The sequence below is a fragment of the Amblyomma mixtum genome, chromosome 8 (assembly GCF_055824585.1).
Source record: "Amblyomma mixtum isolate Tamu chromosome 8, ASM5582458v1, whole genome shotgun sequence".
NCBI classification, from domain to species: domain Eukaryota; kingdom Metazoa; phylum Arthropoda; class Arachnida; order Ixodida; family Ixodidae; genus Amblyomma; species Amblyomma mixtum.
The window spans coordinates 130780594-130805436 of record NC_143019.1 but is presented as its reverse complement, the minus strand read 5'-3'; the positions used below and the strand labels follow the sequence as shown (position 1 = coordinate 130805436).

Below are 24843 nucleotides of genomic sequence, written 5' to 3'. Positions count from 1 at the left end.
ATGAGATATGTTTCATTGACAGAGCAGCGATTTGACGACATTAGACAGTCCGCACACGCTAAGCATTTCACGAGGTGCACCGTAATGAAGGACGATCCACTGTAAAATAGAGGAGGCGACGTCTGTCGCTGCGGTAGACGGAAGTGCGACGCTTTCGGCATACTTCGTCAGATCATCTACCGCAACGACAGCACAACGGCTGCGGCCGCAGTGTACGGAAGTGTGCCGCAGAAATCATTGCCGATGTGGTCGCAAGGGGTGGTGGGCAAATGAGCGGCTGCAACTCTCAAAAGAGCAATGAGGTGCCTTGCGACGTTGACAGGAGAAGCAGGAGTCTAGGTATTTAAGTACGAATGTGTACATGCCGTGCCAGAAGTAGCGGGTGTATGTCTTGAAAACTGCAGCGTTACGGAACTGTGGGTCGGCGTGGAAATCAGCGCATATTGGCGCTCGCAAGTGTCGAGCAATAACGAGAAACGATAGCGGCTGTCTGAGCCGCAGTTCCGGCGATATAAGCGATTTTCACGCACCGCGAATTGGGAAGCATGGCGGCAAATAGAACGTGATGGAGGATCTACCGTGCAGTAAAAGAAAAAAATCAAATAGAAGCGATCCAGGGGTCGGTACGTTGCACTACGGGCATATCGTTTATGTGAAGCGGCGGAAGGGAGGCGTTAGTGGTGGAAAGGCTAGCGATGTCGGCTGGAATTTGGCAGCGGGAGAGGGCACCAGCGGCATGATTGTTACGGCCGGAACGATAGACAAAGCGGATGTTGTATTCCTGCAGACGAAGAGCCCTCCGGGTAAGGCGGCTGGATGGGTCTTTCAAGGAGGAAACCCAGCAAAGCGAATGATGGTCCGCCACAATGTCAAAAGAGCGGCCGTAGCGGTAAGGGCGCAGTTTGGCAAGGGCCCATACGATGACCAAGCACTCTTTTTCAGTGACGAGGTAAATAGATTCTGCCTTCGTAAGTGAGCGGCTACCATAGCCAACGACGTATTCATCGTAACCAGAGATGCACTGGATGAGTGCGGTGCCGAGGCCAACACCACTGGCCTCCGTGTGAACCTCCGTAGGAGCGGTCGAGTCAAATTGCCGCAATATAGGTGGCGCTGTGAGGCGGCAGCGCAAGATGTAATAGGCATAATCGCGCGCCGAAAACCACAGCGATACATCGGAACTTCGGAGAGTGTGCTGAATGGCCAGCAATCAAGGCATGGTCGCGAAACCGCCGAAAGTAAGAGCACAGACCTAGGAAGCGGCGCAGGTGTCTCATGGAAATAGGTTTTGTGAATGCAGCGACTGCACGACGTTTAGCGGCGTCGGAAGAAACGCCTTCCTTGGAGACAACGTGGCTAAAGAAAATTAGCTGATGCGCAGCAACACGTCATTTCTTCAAGTTGCGCTGCAGGCCGGCGTTAGAGAGGCAGGTCAAAACGTGCTTCAGGCGGATTAGATGGGTGCCACAATCGGGGGAAAAGACGATAATGTTGTCGAGGTAACATAGGGACATCCTCCACTTTAAGCAAAAAACAAATGGTGTCCGTCATCCTTTCGAAGGTTGCAGGGGCATTACAAAGGCCGAATGGCATCGCGGTAAATTCATACAATCCGTCGGGGGTCACAAAAGCCGTTTTGGGGCGATCGGCTGTGTCCGTGAAAACCTGCCAAAACCTAGAACGTAACTCGAGACGGGAAAAGTGCTCTGCCCGTTGCAAACAGTCCAGAGCGTCGACTATGGGTGGGAGCGGATAGACGTCTTGCGCGTAATCTTATTAAGACGGCGGTTATCGACATAGAATCGTATGGAGCCATTTTTCTTTTTAACGAGGGCAACAAGCGATGCCTAAGGGCTACTTGAGGGCTAAATGACGCCGTTTCGAAGCATCTGGGGGGCCTGCTCCTCAATAGTCTGGCTCTCTGTTGCAGATGCTCGATAGGGGCGATGCCATAGTGGCGCGTGAGCACCAGTGTCGATGCGAAGGGTTACAGTGGATGCTCGGCCCAATTAAGTATGATAAGCCTCGAATGAAGAGTGGGACTGATGAAGGAGATTGAGAAACTAGGTTCTGTGCGGCGGGAGAAGGTGGGCGTCGATGAACCGTAAGAACAATTTGGTAGAAGAGGGATCGGCGCACAGGCAGGTGAGCTGAGCTCGTCCATGGCGAGGTGCGGTGTGTCGTCGGTCTCCACGCGTATGGGCAGAGATGCGATGGGCTGCACACTGCAGAGTCATTCACCAAGGCGCAGAGCGTTAGGGTAAGAAAACGGGTTAGAGACCGAAAGCATCCCGAGACCGCTTGCGGTGCAGAAATGTGTGGCCTTGAGTAAAGACGGCAGTGTCGGCGCTGAGGGCGTCACAAGAGAGGGGAACAAGAACGGAAGAGCATGGGGGAATGTCGATTTCTGCGGCGACGAGGACTTCAAGACAGGCAACGGGAGGAGTAGCGTCCAGCAAAAGGATTGGGCAGAAAAGGGAACCCGACTTCCGCTCAAGCACAGTGGATGATAGCTTGATGGAGGGAAGGATATCGCCGCCCAAAATAACAGCATGCAAACAGGAAGGTAGCACGACGAATTCTATCGGGTAGAAGGAATCCTGAATCACAACTCGAGCGGTGCACGCAGCGCACGGCATGAGGCGCTCAGCGCTTGGCGTGCGCAGTGAGAGGGCAGCAATCGGGGTCGTTACCTTCTTTAACGAGCGACAAAACTTTTTGTCCATAACATAAATCGCAGCACCGGTGCCCACAAGTGCCATGACAGACATGCTCTCGACAGAAACTTCGATCAGATTAGCAGGTGATACGTGAAGCCTTGTAAAGTTCGACGGGGACACAGTTCTCGGCTCAGGGACTGCGGCACCTAGTTTTCTTCCTGAGGTGTATTGGGGTGACGTTGCTTAGAAGAGACGGAGCGGCCCCTCGGCGGCGGTGAACGGTGTCTTGAAAGGGCCGAACGATCAGGACAAAAATGATGATTGGACGGCGTCTGAGCGGGCACGGTGTACTGACTCTTGGAAGGCCAGTACGCGGGAGCTTGAGAAGGCGGCACGTAGACTGGGAGACGCAGACGGCAAAGTCGTGCCACATAACCAGGCAAGCCGCAAGTGTTGCAAATAGGCCAGTTGTCGATGTTGCGCCAGGGCACGCTGATTCACGGAGCCCGTCGAAGAGGAGGAGCCCCAATCCCGTGCAGATACTGAATGCAAAGGATAGGCAGGCGGTCTAGGGCTGGCGACGACATCCTGGTAAGTAAAGGGAGCGGCGACACGGGGCGGCGGTTGGGCGGCGACGTCGGCGTATGACAGCGGAGCGAGAACAGAGGTTGGCGGATGGGCGGGCGGATGAGCCTCGGCAATCTGCTCTTGGATAACACGTCGAAGATTCGGAGCCAAATATGGATCTCGCTTGAAGAGAAAGCTGACGCGCCACTCCATCACGAACAGTCTTTGATCTGTTGCCGCAACGACGAGGTGTAGCATTTGGCGTCAGATCATCAAACAACTCAACCTGCCAGGGGTGCTGACGAGTCAGGAGCCTCTGCTTGCGCAGTTTCTCGAAGTTTTGGCAGAGGCTGACGACTTCAGAAACGGTGACCAAGTCGCGCCTAACACCATCTGAAAGTCGTCGTCGTCATTACCCTTCAAGAATGGTTTACGCTTGTCAAGTTCCGACATGGTGAGGTTGATACGTTTGCATAGGTCAAGAACTTCGTCGATGTAGCTTGTAAAGCTTTCGTCAACCTGCTGTGACCGTTCGCGCAAGCGTGTCTAGGCTCATAGTTTCTGGACAGCAGGACGACCGAACACTTCGGAGCAGGCCGTCTTGAAGGCAGACCAATTTAGGATGCCCACCTTATGGTTCCGATACGTTGTTTAGTTTTGTCGCATCGTCCGATTTGATGTAAAGGCTCACGCGCTCGTAAGACGTGAGCCAGTCTCCGACATCCTGCTCATCGGTCCCGCTGAAAATGGCCCGTTCCCGTTTCCGATGGGAGCCGGAGCAAATAACAGTGGGCCCACTTGCACGGCTTGATGTTGAACGTCGTGAGGCATCGCAGGTGGCGGGACAGTACGGCTGCGGAGTTCCAGGGCTGTTAGGTGGCAAGTCAACCAAATTTAAGACGGAGTTCATTGAAAGGGACTGGGACATGGAAGACGGAAGCAGCGGCGAAAACAGCCTGGGGTCAGCCTGATTGAGCACGGATATACGTAGCGATAGCAATACGGCTGAAGAGCAGGGCCAGTTTCGTCTTTGCCATAAGTGTGCGTCTTCTTCTTGAAAAAATAAATAAATGAATATTGCTGCTGCCTGAGATTAGAAACCTTGCCGGTGCGAATAGATCAGCCTCGCTGGCCACTGCACGAGAGCACTATGCTATTGTCCCTTTTTTTCTCTTTAACATGGTATTTATTACAATGATGCGATGTTTTATGTACATGAGCCGTCTACAGACACTAAGGAGACAGTGGCACATCAACACACATAAGCAACGAAGCACGAGAGCTGTGCTATTGCCGCAACCGATCACGCCAGCGCTAAACTGTAGTTGTTGTTGTTGTTGTAGCCTTTGACAGAATGGCACATACCCACACTGGTGGATCAGCCAAGAATCGGGAGGTAGCGCTGAACTGCAGCACTTTTTCGCACTATGGGTTGCACTTCTTCGTCTTCATCAAATGCATATGCGGCGCGAAAAGGTGAGATGAGCTTAACCTCAACCTGCGTCTAATATCGTCGCCAAATATGTCGAGGGCTCACAATAGCAAAATCATGAGCCAATTTGTCTTAGCAAATGCTTTGGTTTGTGGGGGTTTAAGGTGCAAAATGACACGGGCTATACAGGACACCGTAGTAAAGGGCTCTGGAAATCTCGACCACTTGGTGTTCTTTAATATGCACTGCCATCGCCATATACTTCCCTCTGGAATTGCGCCTCCAAAAAAATCGACCGCAAGAGTTTTGTCATCAATGCGTACATACTATGTATCTTTATCCGCACATATCCCAACCCCTGCTTAGCACTCTTGATAATAATTATCAGGCTAATTACGCCCACTGCACGGCGAAAGAAAATTTGAAAGCTTTGAAGTTTCAAAACGCTTCCATTATTCTTTCTACTTGTGTTCTGTACATTAACATATCAATTTAGGAGCTAGAAAATTTAGCATAATGGAGGCAAAGATGAGTAAATTTCTTGGGGCTTTTGTTAGCATAATTTTTGCCTTTTTTGGGACTATTGATTCGTAGGCATCCTTCCTGTGTTACCAAAATGCGCTTTCCATGAGCTTCACAAAGACTTCAGGCCTAGAGATGCGAGTTTCCAGCCGCTGTTTCATGTTAAGCAATGACAACAGTATGGCACTTCCATGCACTCATTCGTTTTCGAAAGTTGATTTTTGCGAGAATTATGCTTTCTGTTTTATCCCTACAACGGTAATCTCCTCGAGATATCAGCGATGTCATAGTTCTATGCAAAGATCACTCATTGCTACACTGGGTAGAATCATTGGAGAAACGCCTGGAGTAGACGTTTGCCGAAGCTGTCTGCTCCAGTATAAGTAAAGCTCGATCTGCGGTGCTGCCTGATTGACCGCAGTTGCGAGGCAGTCGCTCTCTTTTCATCTTACCCGACGCTTAGTGAATGCCAACACGAAGAAAACCCCATAATGAACGTGAGATCTCAAAACAAAGCATAAGGTTCGGTTTGGTTTATAGGTGTTTCACGTCCCATAGCTGCTCACGCTATGAGGGACGCCTTAGTGAAGAGCTCCGATAATTTCGACCACTTGGGGTTCTTTAACGTGCACTGAAGTCGCAAAGTACGCGTGCCTCTAGAATTGCGCCTTTAATCTAAATTCGACCGCCGCTGGCGGGATCAAACACAAACTAATTACTAGTATGTTGGCAATGAAAAAGCATTAGAATAGTGAAGCCTTGAATGGCATCGACTGGTGGGGCTTGGGAGATTCAGGTCACTTTTCTGGAATGCCACATGCTTGGCAGGAGGCTTTTCACAAACGCACATTGTTTGGTGGCGTTACTTCCCTCTAGACAGTGGGCATTAACTGGGCTGGTTACGCCACTGCCCTTCTGGTGACGTCTCACCCTTCCAGGCAACTGGATTTTTCCGCTCCCGTAGTGGCACTGATTATGTTACTGCCCGTAAGCCAACCAGGAGCTTTCTGCACGGTGCCGAGTATTTGCTTCGGTGAAGGGTCTTTGCTGTAGCATGACATTTTTTTCCCGTCAGGGGCAAACGAAATTAGTTTTCTACGTTTTGGTCAGATCGGGGTAAAAACATTAAGTGACGCATCTGTGAAGGGCGAATTTATATTCCATGTGTGACCCAGGACTTGTAATTTTTCTCTTTTTCAGCCCCAACAAATTTGCACTGCGATAATCTGTCAGTGCACGTTAAAGAACCCCAGGTGGTCGAAATTTCCGGAGCCCTCCACTACGGCGTCTCTCATAGCCTCAGCTGCTTTGGGACGTTAAACCCCAATAAACCAAACCAAACCAAACCAATCTATGAAGAGCTCATGAGCGATAGCTGGGAATTGAGTAGCCTCGAATGCAAATCAATAGTTTGAAATGACGAAAGCTATAATGACTTTTCCTGGAATTCTTCAAACTATTATCTGCTCTTTGGGAACAGGCTACCCTACGACGATTTGATTCTGGAATGAATAAACCGGTGTTTGAAAAAGTGACAAATGGTTGCGCTTTTCTGTTTGATGCGAAAACGTAGCTGTAGCTGTAGCTTTGTGGTACATAACGAACTTGATACTTGATATCGTACTTGATATCGCGCCGCCAGTGCCACGCACTCTAGCGTAGTGCCGCGGTCCCTCATCTCCCACCACGTGGCGCTGTTTCTCCGAAATGTTACCCTCGGCTCTGTCACTCTGCATTCTTTCTCAAACCTTAGCAATCCTTGTCTCAACTCCACCTGTACTGTTTCGCACCTACCACTGCATTCATTCTCTAATTCATCCCGTACAATTCTTATTCTCCTGCAACCGCCACACTTTTTGCGAACCTTACGGTATGTGGGCGTCTATGTGAACGGCGCTAGTCATCCATTTATTTATTTTATTTATTTATTTATTTGAAATACTGCCAGTCTCTGGTAGAGACCTTAGCAGGTGGGCATTACATGTATAATACATGGTAAAGGATAAACATTTCAAAAAGCGGCTGTGCAAAGGACAACAATAATGTAGACAATTCATAGCTCAGAAAACCTGAAAAGAAGTTTGACAGATTTCCACAAGCAATCCAAAGAAAAAAGCATGCTAGTTCAGAAACATAAACATAATATAAACATGGGCATAACACATCGTATACTCCTTGAAGTTGAAAAAAAAAGCTTTCTAACTACAACTCTAGTTTTAAAACGCGCCTTCTAGTTCAGAACAAAAATTTGAAAATGAATCAGCGTTAGTTATAGATGCATCTATACGGTTCCATTCCCTTGTTGTTAGCGGGAAGAAAGAATCATTGAAAGTGTTACTGTGATAAGGATATTCGGTTAGCGTATACGCGTGGTGGTTTCCTAATGCACGTTTTTGTGACAGTGAAATATACTTTGATGAATCGATCTGAAAAGTGTTGTTAAGAAGCTGATAAAGGAATTTTACTCGCGCGCGCTTTGCCCTTGTTGATAAAGTTTCGAGCGCGGAGATTACAGCAAGTTGTGTTGGTGAGTCAGTTTTTTTGTACTTGTTGTGAATAAATCTCACTGGTTTACGTTGAATTTTTTCAAGTCGTGAAATATTGGTTACAGACTGAGGAATCCAGACAGTGTTAGCATATTCTAGAGCAGGTCTGACAAACGTTTTATAAGCTAAAATTTTAGTCTTAGTTGGCGCAAGACGAAGACAACTTTTAAGAAAGAACAGCTTTCGTAATGCAGTTGAAGTGATGTTGTCGATGTGTTTGCCCCACCTAAGATCGTTAGTTAATGTAACTCCTAAGTATTTGTGTTCGTTGACGAAGGACAGTGGAGTACCATTGATGTCATACAAGAAAATTGATGGTTGTTTTTTTTTCTAGTTACTGTAATTGCTACAGATTTCACCTTCTTAATTGACATTTGCCAGTCATTACACCAGTCCGAAAGTTTTTGCAGCGATCTGTTAAGTATGGCTTGATCTTCATGGCTTGTGATTTCTCTGTAAATTATACAATTCTCTGCGAAGAGTTTGATGTTACAGATAATGTCGTTAATAAATATAAGAAACAACAGTGGCCCAAGGACAGAGCCTTGAGGAACTCCGGATGTAACTGGTACCGTTTCAGATTGTATGTTGTGATACAAAACGAGTTGGGATCGTTGCTGCAAGAAATCTTCAATCCAAGCCAAAAGTTCCCCATCACCGATGTAACCCGGTAGTTTTACGATTAGTTTGGAATGGCATACGCAGTCGAAGGCTTTAGCAAAGTCGAGTAATATGATGTCAGTTTGGCTGTTATTGTCAATACCTAAAGCTAGGTCATGCACAACTTCAGTTAATTGAGTAACTGTTGATAAGCCGCGGCGAAATCCATACTGATGAGGCAATAATAAGTTGTTGTGCTCTAGAAACTCTGTTAGGTGCTTTGAAACTATATGTTCTAGTAGTTTACATGCGGTACTAGTGAGTGATATAGGCCTGAAGTTAGAAACCGAAGAAGTATTGCCTGATTTATGGATCGGTAATACCTTGGCGACTTTCCAGTCCTCTGGTAGTCTGGAGGTTGCAAGACATTTACGATAGATTAGACCTAGGTACCTGCTGCAGGGTTCAGAATATCGTTTTAGAAAAGCGTTTGGAATTTCATCTGGGCCACTTACTTTTTCACTGTCCAGAGCAAGCAGAAGATTAAGAACACCAGCGTCGGTAATGTTAAAGGGACCAATTTCCGAACCACTCCATATTTTCGTTCTGGGTATTACACAGTTATCTACTGTAAAAACTGAACGAAAGTAATCATTATAAGCGTTTGTAATAAGGGAGTAATTACTCATTGGCATCCACCCGAGCGCAGCCATACGGCTACAAAGGAAAGCTATACAGCTTTCTCAGAAACTTCGTAGTTAAAGAAAAATTCGTCCTGGTCCGGGGCTCGAACGCAGGACCACCGCTTCACCGGAGCAGTCGCTCTACCAATTGAGCTAACCAGGACAGCAAGCTTATGGTAGGGGGAGAGCGAATTGATCAGTAACTCGAAGTGGGAACTGTGTTGGTCAACTGTTTAGGGGAATCCCCCAAGGTGGAGTAGATTTGTAATAAGGGAGTAATTACTCATTGGCATCCACCCTAGCGCAGCCATACGGCTACAAAAGAAAGCTATACAGCTTACTCAGAAACTTCGTAGTTAAAGAAAAATTCGTCCTGGTCCGGGGTTCGAACCCAGGACCACCGCTTCACCCCGGACCAGGACGAATTTGTAGCCGTATGGCTGCGCTCGGGTGGATGCCAATGAGTAATTACTCCCTTATTACTAATCTACTCCACCTTGGGGGATTCCCCTAAACATCTGACCAACACAGTTCCCACTTCGAGTTATTAATCAATTCGCTTTCGTCCTACCATAAGCTTGCCGTCCTGGTTAGCTCAATTGGTAGAGCGACTGCTCCGGTGTAGCGGTGGTCCTGGGTTCGAACCCCGGACCAGGACGAATTTTTCTTTAACTACGAAGTTTCTGAGAAAGCTGTATAGCTTTCCTTTGTAGCCGTATGGCTGCGCTAGGGTGGATGCCAATGAGTAATTACTCCCTTATTACAAATCTACTCCACCTTGGGGGATTCCCCTAAACATTTGACCAATTATAAAAGTTTGCTTTTTTAATCTTTTCTTCAACTGGCAACTGAGAGGTATTATTTTTGTTGGTGCTAAAATGTTTCCAGAACCGTCGCGGATTATTTGTGAGGAAATTAGGAAGTGTAACCAGAAAGTACTGTTGTTTCGCCTTTTTTGCTTTTAGTTTAAAGTCTGAAATAGCATGCGCCAGTCTACGTGTTTCAAGTGTGGTAACTCCTTTGGATTTCTTGTGCTGCCTGAGCCGTTTAACTCGTCGTTTTGCATGAATAACCTCACGTGTAATCCAAGGATTTTTCGTTCGAGGGCGTTTTGTTAACAGTGGCACGAAATGAGTTATACAGTGAGCTACACTGTAAGAAATGTGTGTGAAATGACAGGCATTTTTACGGAAATTTTCTGTTGTCATACAGAGAATATCTGTTTTGCGCCCTTAACAAAAACACGTTCACGCAAAAGAAAGTAATTTTCTGTTTTTGGGGCCGCAACACGCCCATTTCACCGAAAGTTGGTGACGTAAGCACCGCCGTTACACAAAAAAGAGATCCGAAAAACCTTTGCTACTTTTCATCAATCACGTTACATATTTTAAGCGTCAAAAAGTTTCTACGCGCAATATTAGCGCGCAGAATGAGAAGCCGTACTATTTGCTGCGATCCTGCATTCATCGATTGACGGCATCATGGAGGACGGCATGGACGTGAGCCGGGAGCTAGGATAATACCGGCGTGCTGTGTCCGTGATTTTCACCGATCAGACCGTTCGCACACAAGGTGAGTGGTGCGCATTTTTACCGGCATGAATGATACGCTTTTTGTCGTCTTTTTGGAGTATTGTTGCGGGCTTGTACTGCTGTTGAACAGGGCAGTGAAGATAAATCGCCGGCGGACATTGAGCGTGCCCACCACAGCCGCTTCACCGCCGATGCGTCACTGCTGCTTTACTGTCTCTCACAAAAGGTGCACAGCGCGCGGAAGAGAGAGGAACACAAGCGAGAAACACGGAAGAGTGCGATAGTTTGCGGGAAAATGCACAAATTTTTGCTTTGTCTGGAGATATGCACTCCTAAAAGAACCGAGTGAGTAAGCGCGGGAAATTTTAGGCCAGGGAAGTACGCGATTGGTTAGCGGAGGAAGACGTCAAAGAGCGCGGGATTTTCAAATTCGTTTCTCGTCTAAGAAAGGATCTTAAGTGTACGTTGTGTCTTTTTATTTTTATTTACGTTTATTCATGCCGGTACAAGTAATGCAGTAATTGTGTTCATTTTGTAAGATTTAACTGATCTTATCTTTGGGCCGAAATAGCGTTGTACGGGTCAACGCAGGCTGAAAAGTTTCTACACAGGCGTTTCAAATGCCGTACTTGCGCTGTCACAGGGAAGTTTTTCAATGGCACTGATGTCATTGGAGCCGACATTCGAGATTTTTGAGCGCCTTCGACACGCGAGCTCAGTCTGTATCCTCCAATGTCAATCGCATCGCTTCGGCCAGCCCGTGGAATAGGTCAAGGGAGGAGTAACTTTATGAAAGATGGCCAAATTATGCATATTAAAATACAAATTAAAAAGGGGGGGGGGGGTGGAATCCTAGGCTGGAGGCGCGAGCCACCGCCCGATACGAAGGGTTAAGCCACTACCATCCATACATCCGACCGCCCACAACCGTGCCGCGCGTGTCTGCTTGGGCTCTGTGGCTGTTGAATACGATATCTGCTGCTTGAGTTTTTCTGGTGCTTCTTTAGAAAATAGTTCGTGTACTCGCTAAATGGGCGCTTCGAGATAACAGTACACCATTCAGCATTCACTACGCGAGCTCGAACTTTCCGCAGCACTGCGCCGATCACGACGACTGCGCACCTTAGTACCTCGTACTATGCTACTTAAAACGTAGTCATTTACAAACAGTTTGCTCGGTTGCTTGAGATAAAACGCAAGCTGCGCTCTACTTATGTTAAATAATTCCCCTGTGACCTAGTAGTGTGACATCTGAGGGGGCTGGCAGGTGCAAGGTTATTCACTACCGGTCTGCCGGGTCAACTGCCATGCTAGGAAAGTCTCAACACCACTCGATGGAGGGCCTCTTTTGCTCTTGAGAGGCATTTACACTGTGTTCTTGGGCTGCATTTGACTAAAACGGTGCAATGTTTATGTATTGTAGATAATCCAGCACTTGTAAATGCCTATGCTGATTTTTAGGGCCTTTATATGTGGTTAACGCTTATTTGTATACACTCCAAAGCATTTCACCACGCATTGTTGGGAAAAATAAGAGCCTGAGCAAGCGCAGAAATGACTTATTTATGCTTATACTCTGCTGCATGCTTATGCTTATTTGTAACTGGTTTAAAGTTGCAGCTTTCACATGGTGCTACTTTAGCAGACAATTCTTATACGCATTTAACTCCCTCTTATGCCAGGGATCTGCCAGTGATGACGACATCGGGGACATGCCATGTTCTCCTTTCATCATTGCAAAAGGTATAACTCTGTGGTACCGCACTCAGGCGAGCATTCCTGATTTAGAACTTGTTTGTGCAGGAGGCAGTTTCCTTACTGCGAGGCGCTTCACCATATGCATCGACACCCTGCCAGTGATGCACGCAGCCAACCCATGCCAGGCTTTCAAGCTCATGTTTTTGGTGCACTTTGCTTTAAATGTTGTGTACCCCAAGGAAACAAGCCTCTGCCTGGAGTTCACACAGCAGTAAGTACCTATCTCGCTTGTTAACTGAGTTGTGATAACCTTTCTTGTTTTGGTTTTGCCACTTCTCAAATACGCAGTGATAATAAAAGTTATAGGTACATACCATTTTATCATAAGACCTTTTTATGAAAATGCTAACAAAGTGCAAAAGCAATTTTTAAAAAGTAAGAAAATGTTTGCTGAACCCAGGCAACGAATCAGCTATGGAATGAAATTTTGCTGCTGCTGCTGCTTGGTTAATGCAGCTGGTAAAATAGCGCTCTGAAAAAATCTGTGGAAAGGAAAGACAGATAAAACTATTTTTTGTGGAGTTGATCTTCAACCACTTCCTCACAGATTATGGCTATACTACCTGCATTGCATGGCGCCCAGTCACTAATATGTAAGGGTTGGAAGGGGTACATGGTACTATATTGCTTCTGAGATTATGTAGCAGTATATGGCTATTTTGGTGGAAGTCATACACGTTGCTTGCTCATAGGGGTCATAGATACTAGCCCAGAGGAGCACATCACCTGGGAGAGAGGATTTGCTGAAGAGTGCATATGTGCATGCAATGCCAGTAACCCTTTTGTGGCCATGTAACCATCCATTGTTTATGGATAGATTTGAATGTGTCGCCATGCAGATTTGATGGATTTGACGTCGTAGATGGTACTTCGCAGAAATTGTCAGCATTCTTTCGCTATTAGTAAGTACGAGGACTTGTGTTCATGTAACTGCGATGAACTTTGTGATGGTTTGATCGCATTTACACTACGGCTGCTGGAGCTTCTTTGATCTTGAGCTCTGGCAGCTGATGTGGTTCTGGCGTTATTTGGAGGGTATGCTATATTTTGCATTTTGTTTTTGTATTTTGTGGTGCTTAATCGGTGTTCGGATAGGATAATTGATGAGGATTTAAATATTTGTCCAATGTCTGGTGCTTTTCATTGCTGTATTATGTGGAAACACACTTGTCTTGTAATCTAAGCCAATTTTTAATACTCTGCACTTTAAAATAAAAATTTGAAATATGAACACACTTATAGTGGAGACAACTTACGCTCAGAAGAATAAAGGTTATGTTAACCATTTGTGTTAGAGAAATGGAACAGAAAAAGCAAAGATAGCTTCATAAGTCGCATTGAAGCTGGACTTTCTTCAAGAAGAAATCAGCTGCCCCAAATAAGAGCAAATCTATTTTGATTGCAGCTTTTGAAGTTTCAGTATATAGTTTTTTGCTGTGAATAGATCACGTATACTGTACATTACCATTGGCCACTGTGTTTTCCCGTCTGTTCAGTATTCAGAGGATTTTGACTTAAATAGTCGGGGAAACCATGGAAAAGTCAGGGAACTGGAAGAAAGTAGCTTGCTTGACACCCTGGTTTAGTGGCGGGCCATGCATGGTGTTTGTACTTATCATGTCAGTCAACATATCTGGAATCATGGTGTAAGTGTACAAGCCTTTGCAACCACAGTGCTTCATTTTTGCAGCCAATGTTATGAGCACACGAAGTCAATGAGGCTTCCTTGTTCACGTTAGCAGTCATTTTGTGAGTTCTGTCAAAAAATAATCTTCTTTAGCTCCAGCATTTTTTGGAATTGCATCCATCTGCTAAGTCTTTTGTTTATATAACTCACAATGGGGCTATTAAATAGAGCAGTGAAATTTTTGTATGGTGTGCTCTCACTACTGACTGCGAGAGGAGGCTGTGGCTAAAGGTACGCCGGATGGACCCGGTGCATTTCCTCCCCTTAGTACGTTGGGTAGACCCGGAGCATTTTTTTTCCAAATACATCGGACAAATCGGACTTTTTCAAAGTCCGGCCATTTGATTCTTGCCTGGCAGTCTGCTCGATTTACTCTCATAGTTCTCCTTTGAATTCTATGAGGATTAGTCATACCTTGGGCTCAAGAATGTTTACTCACTGCCCGGAATGCGCCAATTGGTGTTTGGCGCACATAATCTGAGAGCTCCATGCAATGAACTGCTTGATCGCATGACAAACACCATGTTCTCCGGTTGCACCGTTCACCACATGTCGTTTGATTAGGGTGTGTGAACTGCAAAATTATTCCTGGCTATTTCCATGCAGTTTGGTGCACATGTGTGCTTTTCTGTTGTGCGCTGAAGTCGCTATGTGAACTTGAAGGTTTGTTTACTTGCGACGATCCGCTGTCCCTCAGTCGAAGCTGAGTGCGTGTGCAGGATCAGTGCTCCAAATACACGTGTGGTGTGTGGCATTGGCTGAGAGGGGCTCATTGGCTCATGCTAAGCTCGAACCACTCAATATGTGCAAATTTCCGCCTGAAAGACCAAGCAGCGAGCTAGGCACTTTCCTTGTATTCCCCTCAAAAATGTCAATGTTGGCCCGGAAGTGGTCTGTACATGCTTCCTGCTTTGTGGTTGCTCCTCCACAATGTTCTTGTGTATTGTGGTGGAGTATATCTTCGAGTCACCTAGGTCAACGCTGTAAATAAATTCCCCATACTATTGCTTTTGCATGGCTGTGAGGCATAATATAAATATTTTAAAGATGAATATTATATCAGGGCGCCGCGGTGGCTCAGTGGTTATGGTGCTCGGCTGCTGACCCAAAAGACGCGGATTCGATCCCGGCCGCGGTGGCTGGAATTTCTTTGGAGGAGAAATTCTAGAGGCCCGTGTACTGTGCGATGTCAGTGCACGTTAAAGAACCCCAGGTGGTCGAAATTTCCGGAGCCCTCCACTGCGGTGTCTCTCATAGCCTTAGTCGCTTTGGGACGTTAAACCCCATGAACCAACCCAACTAACCAATATTATATCTGGTGATAAAAAAGAGCTAGCATTATGTTTCTTATGTAATACGGATAGGTGCATCTAGGAATATGCGTGCTGTGCAGAGCATAGGCGCTCGATCTAGCAAACATTCTGCTGTGCTTCAGTGCTGGTGATAACTTGCTTAAATTATGGGCAGAGCTGACAGATTACAAGACCAGTGCGAAAGCACCAAGCTGCTGGTGCACGCCGCGTAGCTTGCTGCTTATATATGTGAACTGGTGCGAGCGATGGTAGTGCTATATATATGCACGTGCAACCGGGTGTGAAGACATATATCGGGGAATTTTTGGGAGAGCTGGGCTTGTTTTACTTCATCTGAATGACAGCCGGCGATATAAGAATGGGAAAACTTCCATTTGAAACTCCTCACAAGTCACAATATGTGGCATGCAACTTGCAAATGGTTCGCAGAGAAGAGTGTTGCACGCAGCAGTAGTGCACTGGCTGGCAGCATCCACTATCATGTTGGATGAGATTTAGCCATGGGCCGGCAGCTACATCCTCCATGCGCTCAGTGAGAATGAACAGTCTTTGAGGTGTATCTTTAGACACTGCAGCGAAAGAAAAGCGGAAATTAGAAAAGCGGAGAGTTTAGCTAGGCTTGTGTTGGATACATTGTGCTGCGGGAAGGAGGAAAGAAGAAAAAGATGGAAACAATTCTTTTTACACTATATGATATATGCAGATGCCTCCAGAGATGCGGAAAAGAGGGAAGTGTGCTTGGTATGCGTCCAATGTCTCATAAACAATGGCCGAGGGCAGATCTCTGAATGACATGCAACTTTTCATTTCCAGCAGTTTGTAGCTTTCATGCCAGTTTCCTTGCATGGAGTGAAGGACCCCATATTTAACTAAGTAATCAGTGATAACAGTTACCAAACAGCGCTTTGCCAGTAGCTTCCCTGTCTGTGTGCACAGGCGTATACGGTAGCAGAACAGTCCCTCAAAATACACAGTGATTCACAAGTACCACCTTAAGATGTGTCCCAGCCTCTCAGTAAGTGTAACCCCTGCAACATTGCGACATTGCCAGGTAATTTTGGCAGTATCACGTTGCCTCAGGGACGACCTTACCGCACCTTGTGTGAGCCCTTGCTGAGGCCCATACTTGCAAAGCCTCTCATTATTTCCTTTTGTTTATATTACCTTTTTACATTGCAAATTTTTTTCGGTATTTTTCAGAGGGAAGCCTAATTGTAAAACAAAATAGAGCTTTACAGTACATTACCGCAAGCTGTGCCCTTAGATGGCTGCAGCCTGAAGGGATACTGCAAACCAATAGCGGCACCCGGAAGTCGCCACCACAATGCCACCGAAGGTCACGGACCACCGACTTTGCAAGCAGATAGTACGGTTTAAAATATAGAAAAGCAAAGAGGCTTGCCACTGAAAGATGAGTTTAGTTACATGAACTGAAAATGCTGACACCTTCAGCTCCTCTTCTAAAAGTGTATGCATAAGCAAAGCATAGATATTATATGTCTGATTAAAATTTCTCTAATAAATCAACCAGTCCAAGGGACATAAATAGAATGGGCATCAAAGTGACACAAGTAGTATAGTTATTCAAAGAGAAGTGGCAGCAACAAGATCCCAGTAATGAAGGGACTGATAAAGTGCTTATTTGGTAAGAAACAGTCGCATAGAGTGAGCTCCCGACTTATCCAAGAGAGCCAGTTGTTGCTGTTGCAGTGCCCCAGAAGCACTTGCATTTGCGTTACGGGAAAAAAAAAACAGTACTTATTAGATGGCGCAGCATGATGCACTTTTCACCAAGGTATCTTTGCCACCATAGTACACATTCCTTTTCCAGTACTCATGAAATTGCTAGCCAGAAGGGAGGCATCAGAGGCAAAAAAGCACTCACTTCAGTCATTTCATTTTCTGTGAAATGCTTGATCACATTCTTCACCATCACGTGAAATATTTTATTCTAATTTGTTTTGCTGCAGTAGTGATCTACCACATCTGGCACACACCTAAGTGCTCTTTTATGACTTTGTCGTATTAACCAAGAAGCTCAGGTAATCGCAGAAAGTTTTCATTGTTTACAGTGAAAAGCTAGAGCAACACTTTCTGTTGGGCAAAGAGCTGCACAGAAGGCGGCAACGTGGATGCTGAACTGCCAACTTTTATATCAGAAGAAACGGGGACAGCTATTTGTACACCTTCCTAGCTGTCAGATACACGACGAAAAAAGCTATGCAAGGTCCATTTGATATGAAAGCTTGTATCACGGAACACCAAAATAAGACAAAAACATTCGACAAGGAGATTTTTTAAGGCGGAAAAGACAGGGAATGGGCCAGCAAGAATTTGCGCAGCTGTATCTATGAAGCAGCAAAAATCCAAAGGTTGCGAAGAATGGCCAACAAGAAACATGCCAAAAACCACGATGAAAACAAGTGAAAAAATAAGACTTGCTCTTGAAGGTTACAAGTGATAGAAGAGATAAAGAGCTCAGAGGGGAGCAAGTAACAGGCCAAAAAGCTAAAAAGTTAAAAGTGATAAAATTTGACAATGAGGGAAAAGACGAAGTGTAAAACCAGGAGCAAATGGTGAAGGCAAAAAATTTAAAAAATACTGCTGAAGGCCCAGGATACACATGATGAGACAAGTGTTGTGTAGCTAAAACCAGGCATTGGATGGCAGGTAGGCTAGTTCTTTTTCTGATAATGAGTAATGCTGCCATCTTGGCATTCACTGTCGGAACTGTAAAATTTTGGAAACAGGACGTTTATCCGAATTTCAAAGAATGGAATTCATAGCGAAGAACAAAAACTCACTGGCTTGTGAAATCATAAAAGCAGGCAAGGTACTGGCAATGAAGGACCAGTGCATAAGGAAACCTTCAGTTTCATTATTTGAAAAAGTACCAGCCTCTTTGTCATGCAATACCAGTTTTTATATATGCAACACTTGTCTCACCATGTGCACTCTCGGCCTTCAGTCGTATTTTTTATTTTTTGCCTTCACCACTTCTGGTTTTTGCATTTGGTCTTTGACCTTATTGTCACTTTTGCGACTTTAATCTTTTTAGCCTTTTGCCCTGTTCTTCATTGGCCTGTGACGTTTTTATCACTTTTATTGGTTTTAGCTTTCAAGACCATGTCTTGTGCACTTGTTTCCACCCTGGTTTCTTCTATGTTCCTTGTTGGCCATTCTTCACTAACTTTGATTTTCTGCTGTGTCCTAGAAACAGCTGTGCAGATGCTTACTTGCGTATTCCCTCTGTTTTTTCAGACTAAAAAAACCACTTGTCACATTGTGTCGGGGTATCTCCTCATATGGTTTCACCTTTTTTTGCCATGTGTGCTGACAGGAAACTGTACAAAAGTTGATCATTCAGTGCTTCAGTCCATGTGGTCCTCCTTCTGTGTAGTCTGTTGTCATTTTTTTTTTGCCCTGGTTCCTCACAGATTGCAAAAAGCCAGTCTGAACAGCCATGAAATATCGTATATGCTTTTTATCTTGATGAGGTGCTCTAAGACATTCTTGAAGAGTTTCTTCGCTTGTGCCATGATGAGTTCATGCTCCTTGTCAGTGCATTTGCTGTGCTTCATTCTTAGACTTGCCTCTGTGCAAGCGTGATATGGTGCGAAGTGATTTGTCAAATATTCGAGGCTTCTAAGAATCTGTGCCATGTGCCTGCAGTCACTTTATCCAGTTGCCGCTGGTGATTACATGGGATCCCTGTCAAAGAGCTTGCAGCAGAAACAGAATACTCTGTCTTAAAAAGGTAAATATCCAGCGTCCACTGAAGACTGTTGTTTTTGAGGTGTCTGAGAAACCTTGTTTAGGATATATGGTAATGCTCACCTAGGAGAAATTGATTAAAAGGAAAGGATTCCCACTGGAAAATATTAAATAACAGCCATGTTGAACCTCATTTCTTAGATGAAAAATGTTCAAGGAATACATGGTTCTAATGTACCCCACCCCCCTCCTTCAAATCCCCCCCCCCTTCCAGTTGCACCTATGAATCTGCCCCTTCAATAACCACTAAAATGTCTTGAATGGTTGTAATATTCGGTCATGGACGGGACCGGCCGGATTTACTTTGGTGTTATCGTAGTCAACATGTGTTACGTTGGTGTACATATCCGTGAAGCAGCAGAGAAGCGGTATCCAGATTTTTAAGTTGTGCGTTAGTTTCCTAGAACCATGAGCACACTCCACCTGTCCCACTTTTCATGCAATCTCTCTTCTCTGGGTCGCTGTGTTTCACGATACTGGCCTTCCCAGGGCATTTCCGCTTCTTTTGAAACCATTATTTAGCTCATGAAGCTGATGTTTTAGTGTTGCCTGCTCCGCTTTTAATAGTGACTACAAAAAAGCCAGCATAACAAAATTTTGATAGCGTTAAATTGGGTGACAGGAAAATTGAAACCTTTTTTCAGTTGGATATGTAGAACTATGGGCTCACAGTAACTATGGGCTCATAGTGCAAAATCCTGTGAGTCTCAAAGATGATGATTAGCAAAAAGCCCAGTCTACATTTAGGTCTGTAATTAACGCCTAAAATCAAGCAGTGCTGCTCTGCAGCACTGGGTGCCTAAAAGAAGAACTAGCTATAAGGAAATTCTCACAGAGCAGAACATGCAAAAGGGAGAGAAATGGTGCACACATTATTTCCTACCACCATTAAATGCAATACAACTTGACACAGTCAGATGTGTTCCGATTTAGATAATGCACAGGGCGTGCTGAAGGTAGTATTAAGTTCAAAGATAGAAAGAATCTGCACAACTGAGACGGGACAAGGGCTAAGCAGTGAACTGAAAAAGCTCTCTAAGCACAACTGTACTCCCCTACCCGTTTCCCTTCTGCCGCAGCAGAGCTTACAGGTGGAAAGAATGTCATTTAGATGGTCCTGCCAGCAACAAACGACACCTGAAACTATACCGCGTCTGTAAGGTGCATGCACCCTTTGCAACCCTCTACAGTAGCGAGTTATGCACTCATTTTGGCATGCTTCAGGCATACATATTGTCTCCCTCATTCTGAAGAGCTCTGGAAATGTCTCTTTTGAAGGTCAAGGGACAGAGGGAAGGCGGGTAGAGGATGGGAGGATGTAGCATAACACCCACAGGGCAACTCAGCATCCCCATTTTGGTGACGTCTTGTGCGATTGCACCGGTCACCCTCCCCTAAGGCTGGCATTGCTCCCACTTGTCAGAGACAGGTTCACTGCTAATGGGAAGTTTGGGTTTTTTCTCTTTTGTATTTTGATTTGCATTCATTTGAGCGTGAACTGTTAGGCAATGCTTCATATTGTGACTATAGCTGGATACAACTGAAGAATGCAGCAGCAAATGCCCCTATGGTGTTGAATGATTCTGACGACTTCATTGTTATTTCCCATGCACTTGCTAATCCATCACACCAGCTGGCAAAGGGAAAGGATAAACCACAAATTAGCCAAAATAACCACAACATCGTAATGGTTGGTTGGTGCCGTCGACTGGAAGACTTCCTTTTTGCGGTATTTGAGCCTACAGTCTTGAATTTTATACTATGCAAGATAACCCATGCATACAGCATTGCATATTGTTGTGGCATATACCTCGCTATGTGTGCCTCAATAAACTGGCTCCTCAGTCAATTACGTGAGGATTGCTGATGAGAGATACAGCATTGTTATTGCTGCATTTGACATGAAGCTTTCTTGATGGGTGCGCTGTAAGCCGCACATATTTCTTCCAAAGTGCATCTGTAGGGGGGAATTTATATGTGGAAGGAGTGAGGAGCCCAGGATGCTGTACAGACACGCTCAGCTGTGTTGACTAGCTTCGAGGACTGCTATGCGCGATAGTGAAAGTACCTTTTCCTTGCAGCCCAGTTCAAACTGAGCATAAGCCAGGATACTGAAAAAGGCTGTTAGTACTTGCATTGTTGAGGCCTGCATGTGAGCCGTACTAGCGGCGTATGGGGAAAATGCTACAGCACTGAATATGTGCGACTTCCAATGCTCAACGAAAAGTTTTATGCGAAGCTATTGCTTAATTTTGTTTTGATTCTGCCTACAGAGAATATTTTGTGTGCATTCTGCATTTGTCTTTAGCTGGGTTATTGCTTGAGGTTGTGGTCAGAAAAGTTTTTTACTCAGGGCAGCAGGCACTTTGCACTATTCTTGGACAGTGGAAGCTGAGTGCAGATTTAAGAGGGTAACATCACATTCACGTAACAGCTTGCTCTGCAGCACTAGACCTCATTTTAGACTTGCGTATCACTAGTTGGGCATTAGTAATACAAACAAGCCTCTGCTCAGTTCTGTTAATTCTATCTTCACTAAAATGTGCATATCCCTCGTCATGCATCTGAATCTCTGTAAAGACAAAGCACGTCAATATGTGCTGCAAACTTACTTATTACCTGTCAAAAGATTTTTGCTTACAGCTGTACTTTCGGGTGACACAGAATAGGCATGCTGATGATTCGGCCTGTGTATACATAGACATTGCTACTCTGGTGTCAGAGAGCGCTTTGAAGGAACATTGAATGGAAACTGAAGTTGGCCTTTGTCGAGAGGCTACTGTCTGATTGCAAGGAGACTGAAATGGTGCTTTTACAAGCTACATAAAATGAAGAAACGAAGTGCAGGTGTTGTCATCATTGCCTCATTTTCTAAGTAGACTGCAATCTACTGACACGTCAGATTTCTGGGTGCAGATAACAAGGCCCTAAGCAGCCCCGCAACTACCTTCAAAATGTGGTCATGAAATCCTTTTCGGCGTATACATCAGAATTTGAATTTAGTGACCGGCAAATTTCTAAATGTAGTTTTCTCAGCAATAAATGCATTTTTTCGCTGCCACACTGACGTCAACAAAATGGTTTGATTCGGTTTATTGGGGGTTAACGTCCCAAAGCCACTTACGCCATGAAGGACGCCGTAGTGAAGGGCTGCGGAAATTTCGACCACCTGGGGTTCTTTAACGTGCACTGAATTCGCACAGCACACGGGCCTCTAGAATTTCGCATTCATCGAAATTCGGCTGCCGCGGCCGGTATCAAACCCACGTCTTTCGGGCCAGCAGCCGAGCACCATAACCACTGAGCCACCGCGGCGTGCAACAAATTGGGAAAATGCAGACAGAATGAATTTTTCCCAAGAACAACAGGTTTCATGGAGTTGTTTTTGCATCCCTTTAAAAACTAGTGTTGGAGTTCAGTGAGCAGCTTTCACGCAAGTAACAAAACACTATGGTTGTTAAAAACCTTATTAAAGTGAACATTTAGGAAAGGTTTATTTTGGCTTGAAGTCTGGTTTTGTACTGAGTACTAAAGATTACTGGATATATTCACTAGTGCACACAATGAAACTAAAATGTGGGCTACAAAGGAATTAAATTTTGGGGTAGGTGGAGGGGTGCAGTCTTCTTGCAATGCTTATTATTTCTTTGAAGACAGTATAGATATGCTCACTGTCCGAGGAGTAACAATGTTCTGTCCTTGTTTCAGGACCATTGCAGCTGTGAATCCTGTCCGGGGAACGAAGGCAGAGCACTCGAAGAAGAACCAACACTGCCCCTCTTCAAAAGTTCCTTCCCTCATCATGCAAGACTTTGACTTTTAACTGTTCTGAAATTTGACAACTTTTTAAATCAATATTTTGTGTACGCTGTGATAAACCAAACAGCCTGTGGCATGACTTATCATGCAGTAGTCACAAGAGTGGATGTACTATGTATAGAGAATCAATGTTATATGTTTACACTGATAAGTCAATTAGCTTATGGCATGCTTTATGTCCTTTTGCTTCTATCTCACTTCATTTCGTACTAGTGTCAGGCAAGGCACAATTTGCTTAACATGCCTTATTTATGCATATACTTGCTGTTACACTTCAGTGGCTGGTTGTATGAATTGTAGCACTACTTTCTATCTTGTCTGTGTTACTTTTTTCATTTTAAAGTTATTCTAGTCTCAAGATAAGACGTACTAACTGGAGTGAAAAAATGTTTTGCAGTTAAACTGTGATAAGGCAAACAGCCCACAGCATCCGTTATGTCCTGTTGCTTTCATCTTGCTGCTTAATGCAGCACTAGTCATGAGCAAAGCATATTTTTCCAATAATCTCCTTTTGCGTATTCTTGCCATTAGTTTAGTGACTGGTTGTGTTCATTGTTCAGGTATTATTACTTCGTGTCGTATTCATTGTATTGTATTACTATTTTAGAGTGAATCATGCCATTCTGTATGACAGAAAGGCAGAGGTTTCGTTTCTACTCTACTTGCCATTACTGCATATTTTGCATGCTTTTACTGTATGCCTGTAGTGCAGGCAGGGCAACGTAAGTTTCTTTTTTTCTTCGGCCGCCCTCCTACCGTTTAACTTAATTCAGTGATGCTGAAAGATATTACTATATAGTAAAATATCAGCCATGATTGCATTGTTTAACACTGCATATTTTCCAATATTCTTGAATACTCACTTGCCTTATCTTTTGATTGTTTAAAAGCGGTGAAATATTTTATTCTATTGAAATGTGGTAGCAGTCCTAATGTTCTGTATCTGTTTTTATGTCAGTCATTAAAAGATGATGTAAAAGAAATAAAGTGTGTGAAATGACAGAACATGGAGCTTCACAGAAAATTTCTGAGTCATGAAAAAAAAGCTGTTAAATGACAGAAAATATGGTAAGAGAAAATGGAACATCACAGAATTTTTCTGTTAGCAGCAAATCGAAAAAACCTGCGAAATGGCAGAAAAAAGTAAAAACAGATAATTTCTGTCATCCTCACAGACATTTTCTGTTAATTGCCAACAAGAAACCCTGTGAAATGACCGAAAAATTAAAACAGAAAACATACAATAACAGAAAATTTCTATCGTCTTAACAGAAATTCTCTGTTAGTCGAAAACAGAAAAGATCTGTAAAATGGCAGAAAAAGTAAAAAACCGAAAACATAGCATAACAGAAAATTTCTGGCAGGCCAGCTGCCAGAAAATTTGTTTTTTTCAATAAATATTTTTTACAGTGTACACTGTTCTTGAACATAAGCCAGAGAGCATTATTATCTTTATCAGTATTGTATGAAAGCGCGGAAAAAGAGCGAAATTCATGTTCGAGATAGGTGAGAATGCTAGCATTGTCAGTTTTTTCAAAATTACGCACCGTTGTTAATTCGGTTCGAGGCGCGTAGTGATACGAACTACTATACCAGTACTATACCAGTGAGTACTATACCAGCTTTTGCTATGGCTGAAAAGCTACTTACAGCGAAACACAAAACGAGGGACGGTTAAAAACCCTTAAAATTGCGATAAACAATTCCAAAAGCCGAGATGTTTCTGCTGCTGACGTACCAGCTTGTCAGTTTGTCTTCGTGTGTATCAATCCATACGGCATTCATGCCCTACGGTTCTGGACAGTTGCAAAGTTAAAATGTATGCACAGCACAAAAATCTTCTTTGAAGGAATGCTTTCATGGCAACTACCTTCGTGCACAGTGGCGAGTAAAAAATACTGGCACAAATGTCTGGCGACCGGAGCTGTGTTGTCTGACCACGCGGCCCTG

The 24843-nt window shown here is 44.6% G+C and overlaps 1 protein-coding gene across 1 annotated transcript; it reads left to right on the top strand.

The window, feature by feature from the left end:
- The first annotated feature begins 10451 nt into the window (after positions 1-10451).
- LOC149334443 (uncharacterized) lies at positions 10452-23383 on the top strand. The gene is made up of 4 exons (XM_089556241.1): positions 10452-10582; positions 12225-12285; positions 12346-12511; positions 22783-23383. Exons 2-4 carry the CDS (start codon positions 12255-12257, stop codon positions 22895-22897), a joined length of 312 nt encoding a protein of 103 aa, XP_089412367.1. The 5' UTR covers positions 10452-10582; positions 12225-12254; the 3' UTR covers positions 22898-23383.
- Positions 23384-24843: the final 1460 nt, after the last annotated feature.

Excerpts from the sequence above, each read along its gene's own strand:
- LOC149334443 (XM_089556241.1), top strand. The coding sequence starts at position 12,255 with ATGCCATGTTCTCCTTTCATCATTGCAAAAG. Across the intron at positions 12,286-12,345 it reads TCCTTTCATCATTGCAAAAG|GAGGCAGTTTCCTTACTGCG; the intron begins GTATAACTCTGT and ends TTGTTTGTGCAG. Across the intron at positions 12,512-22,782 it reads TGCCTGGAGTTCACACAGCA|GACCATTGCAGCTGTGAATC; the intron begins GTAAGTACCTAT and ends TCCTTGTTTCAG.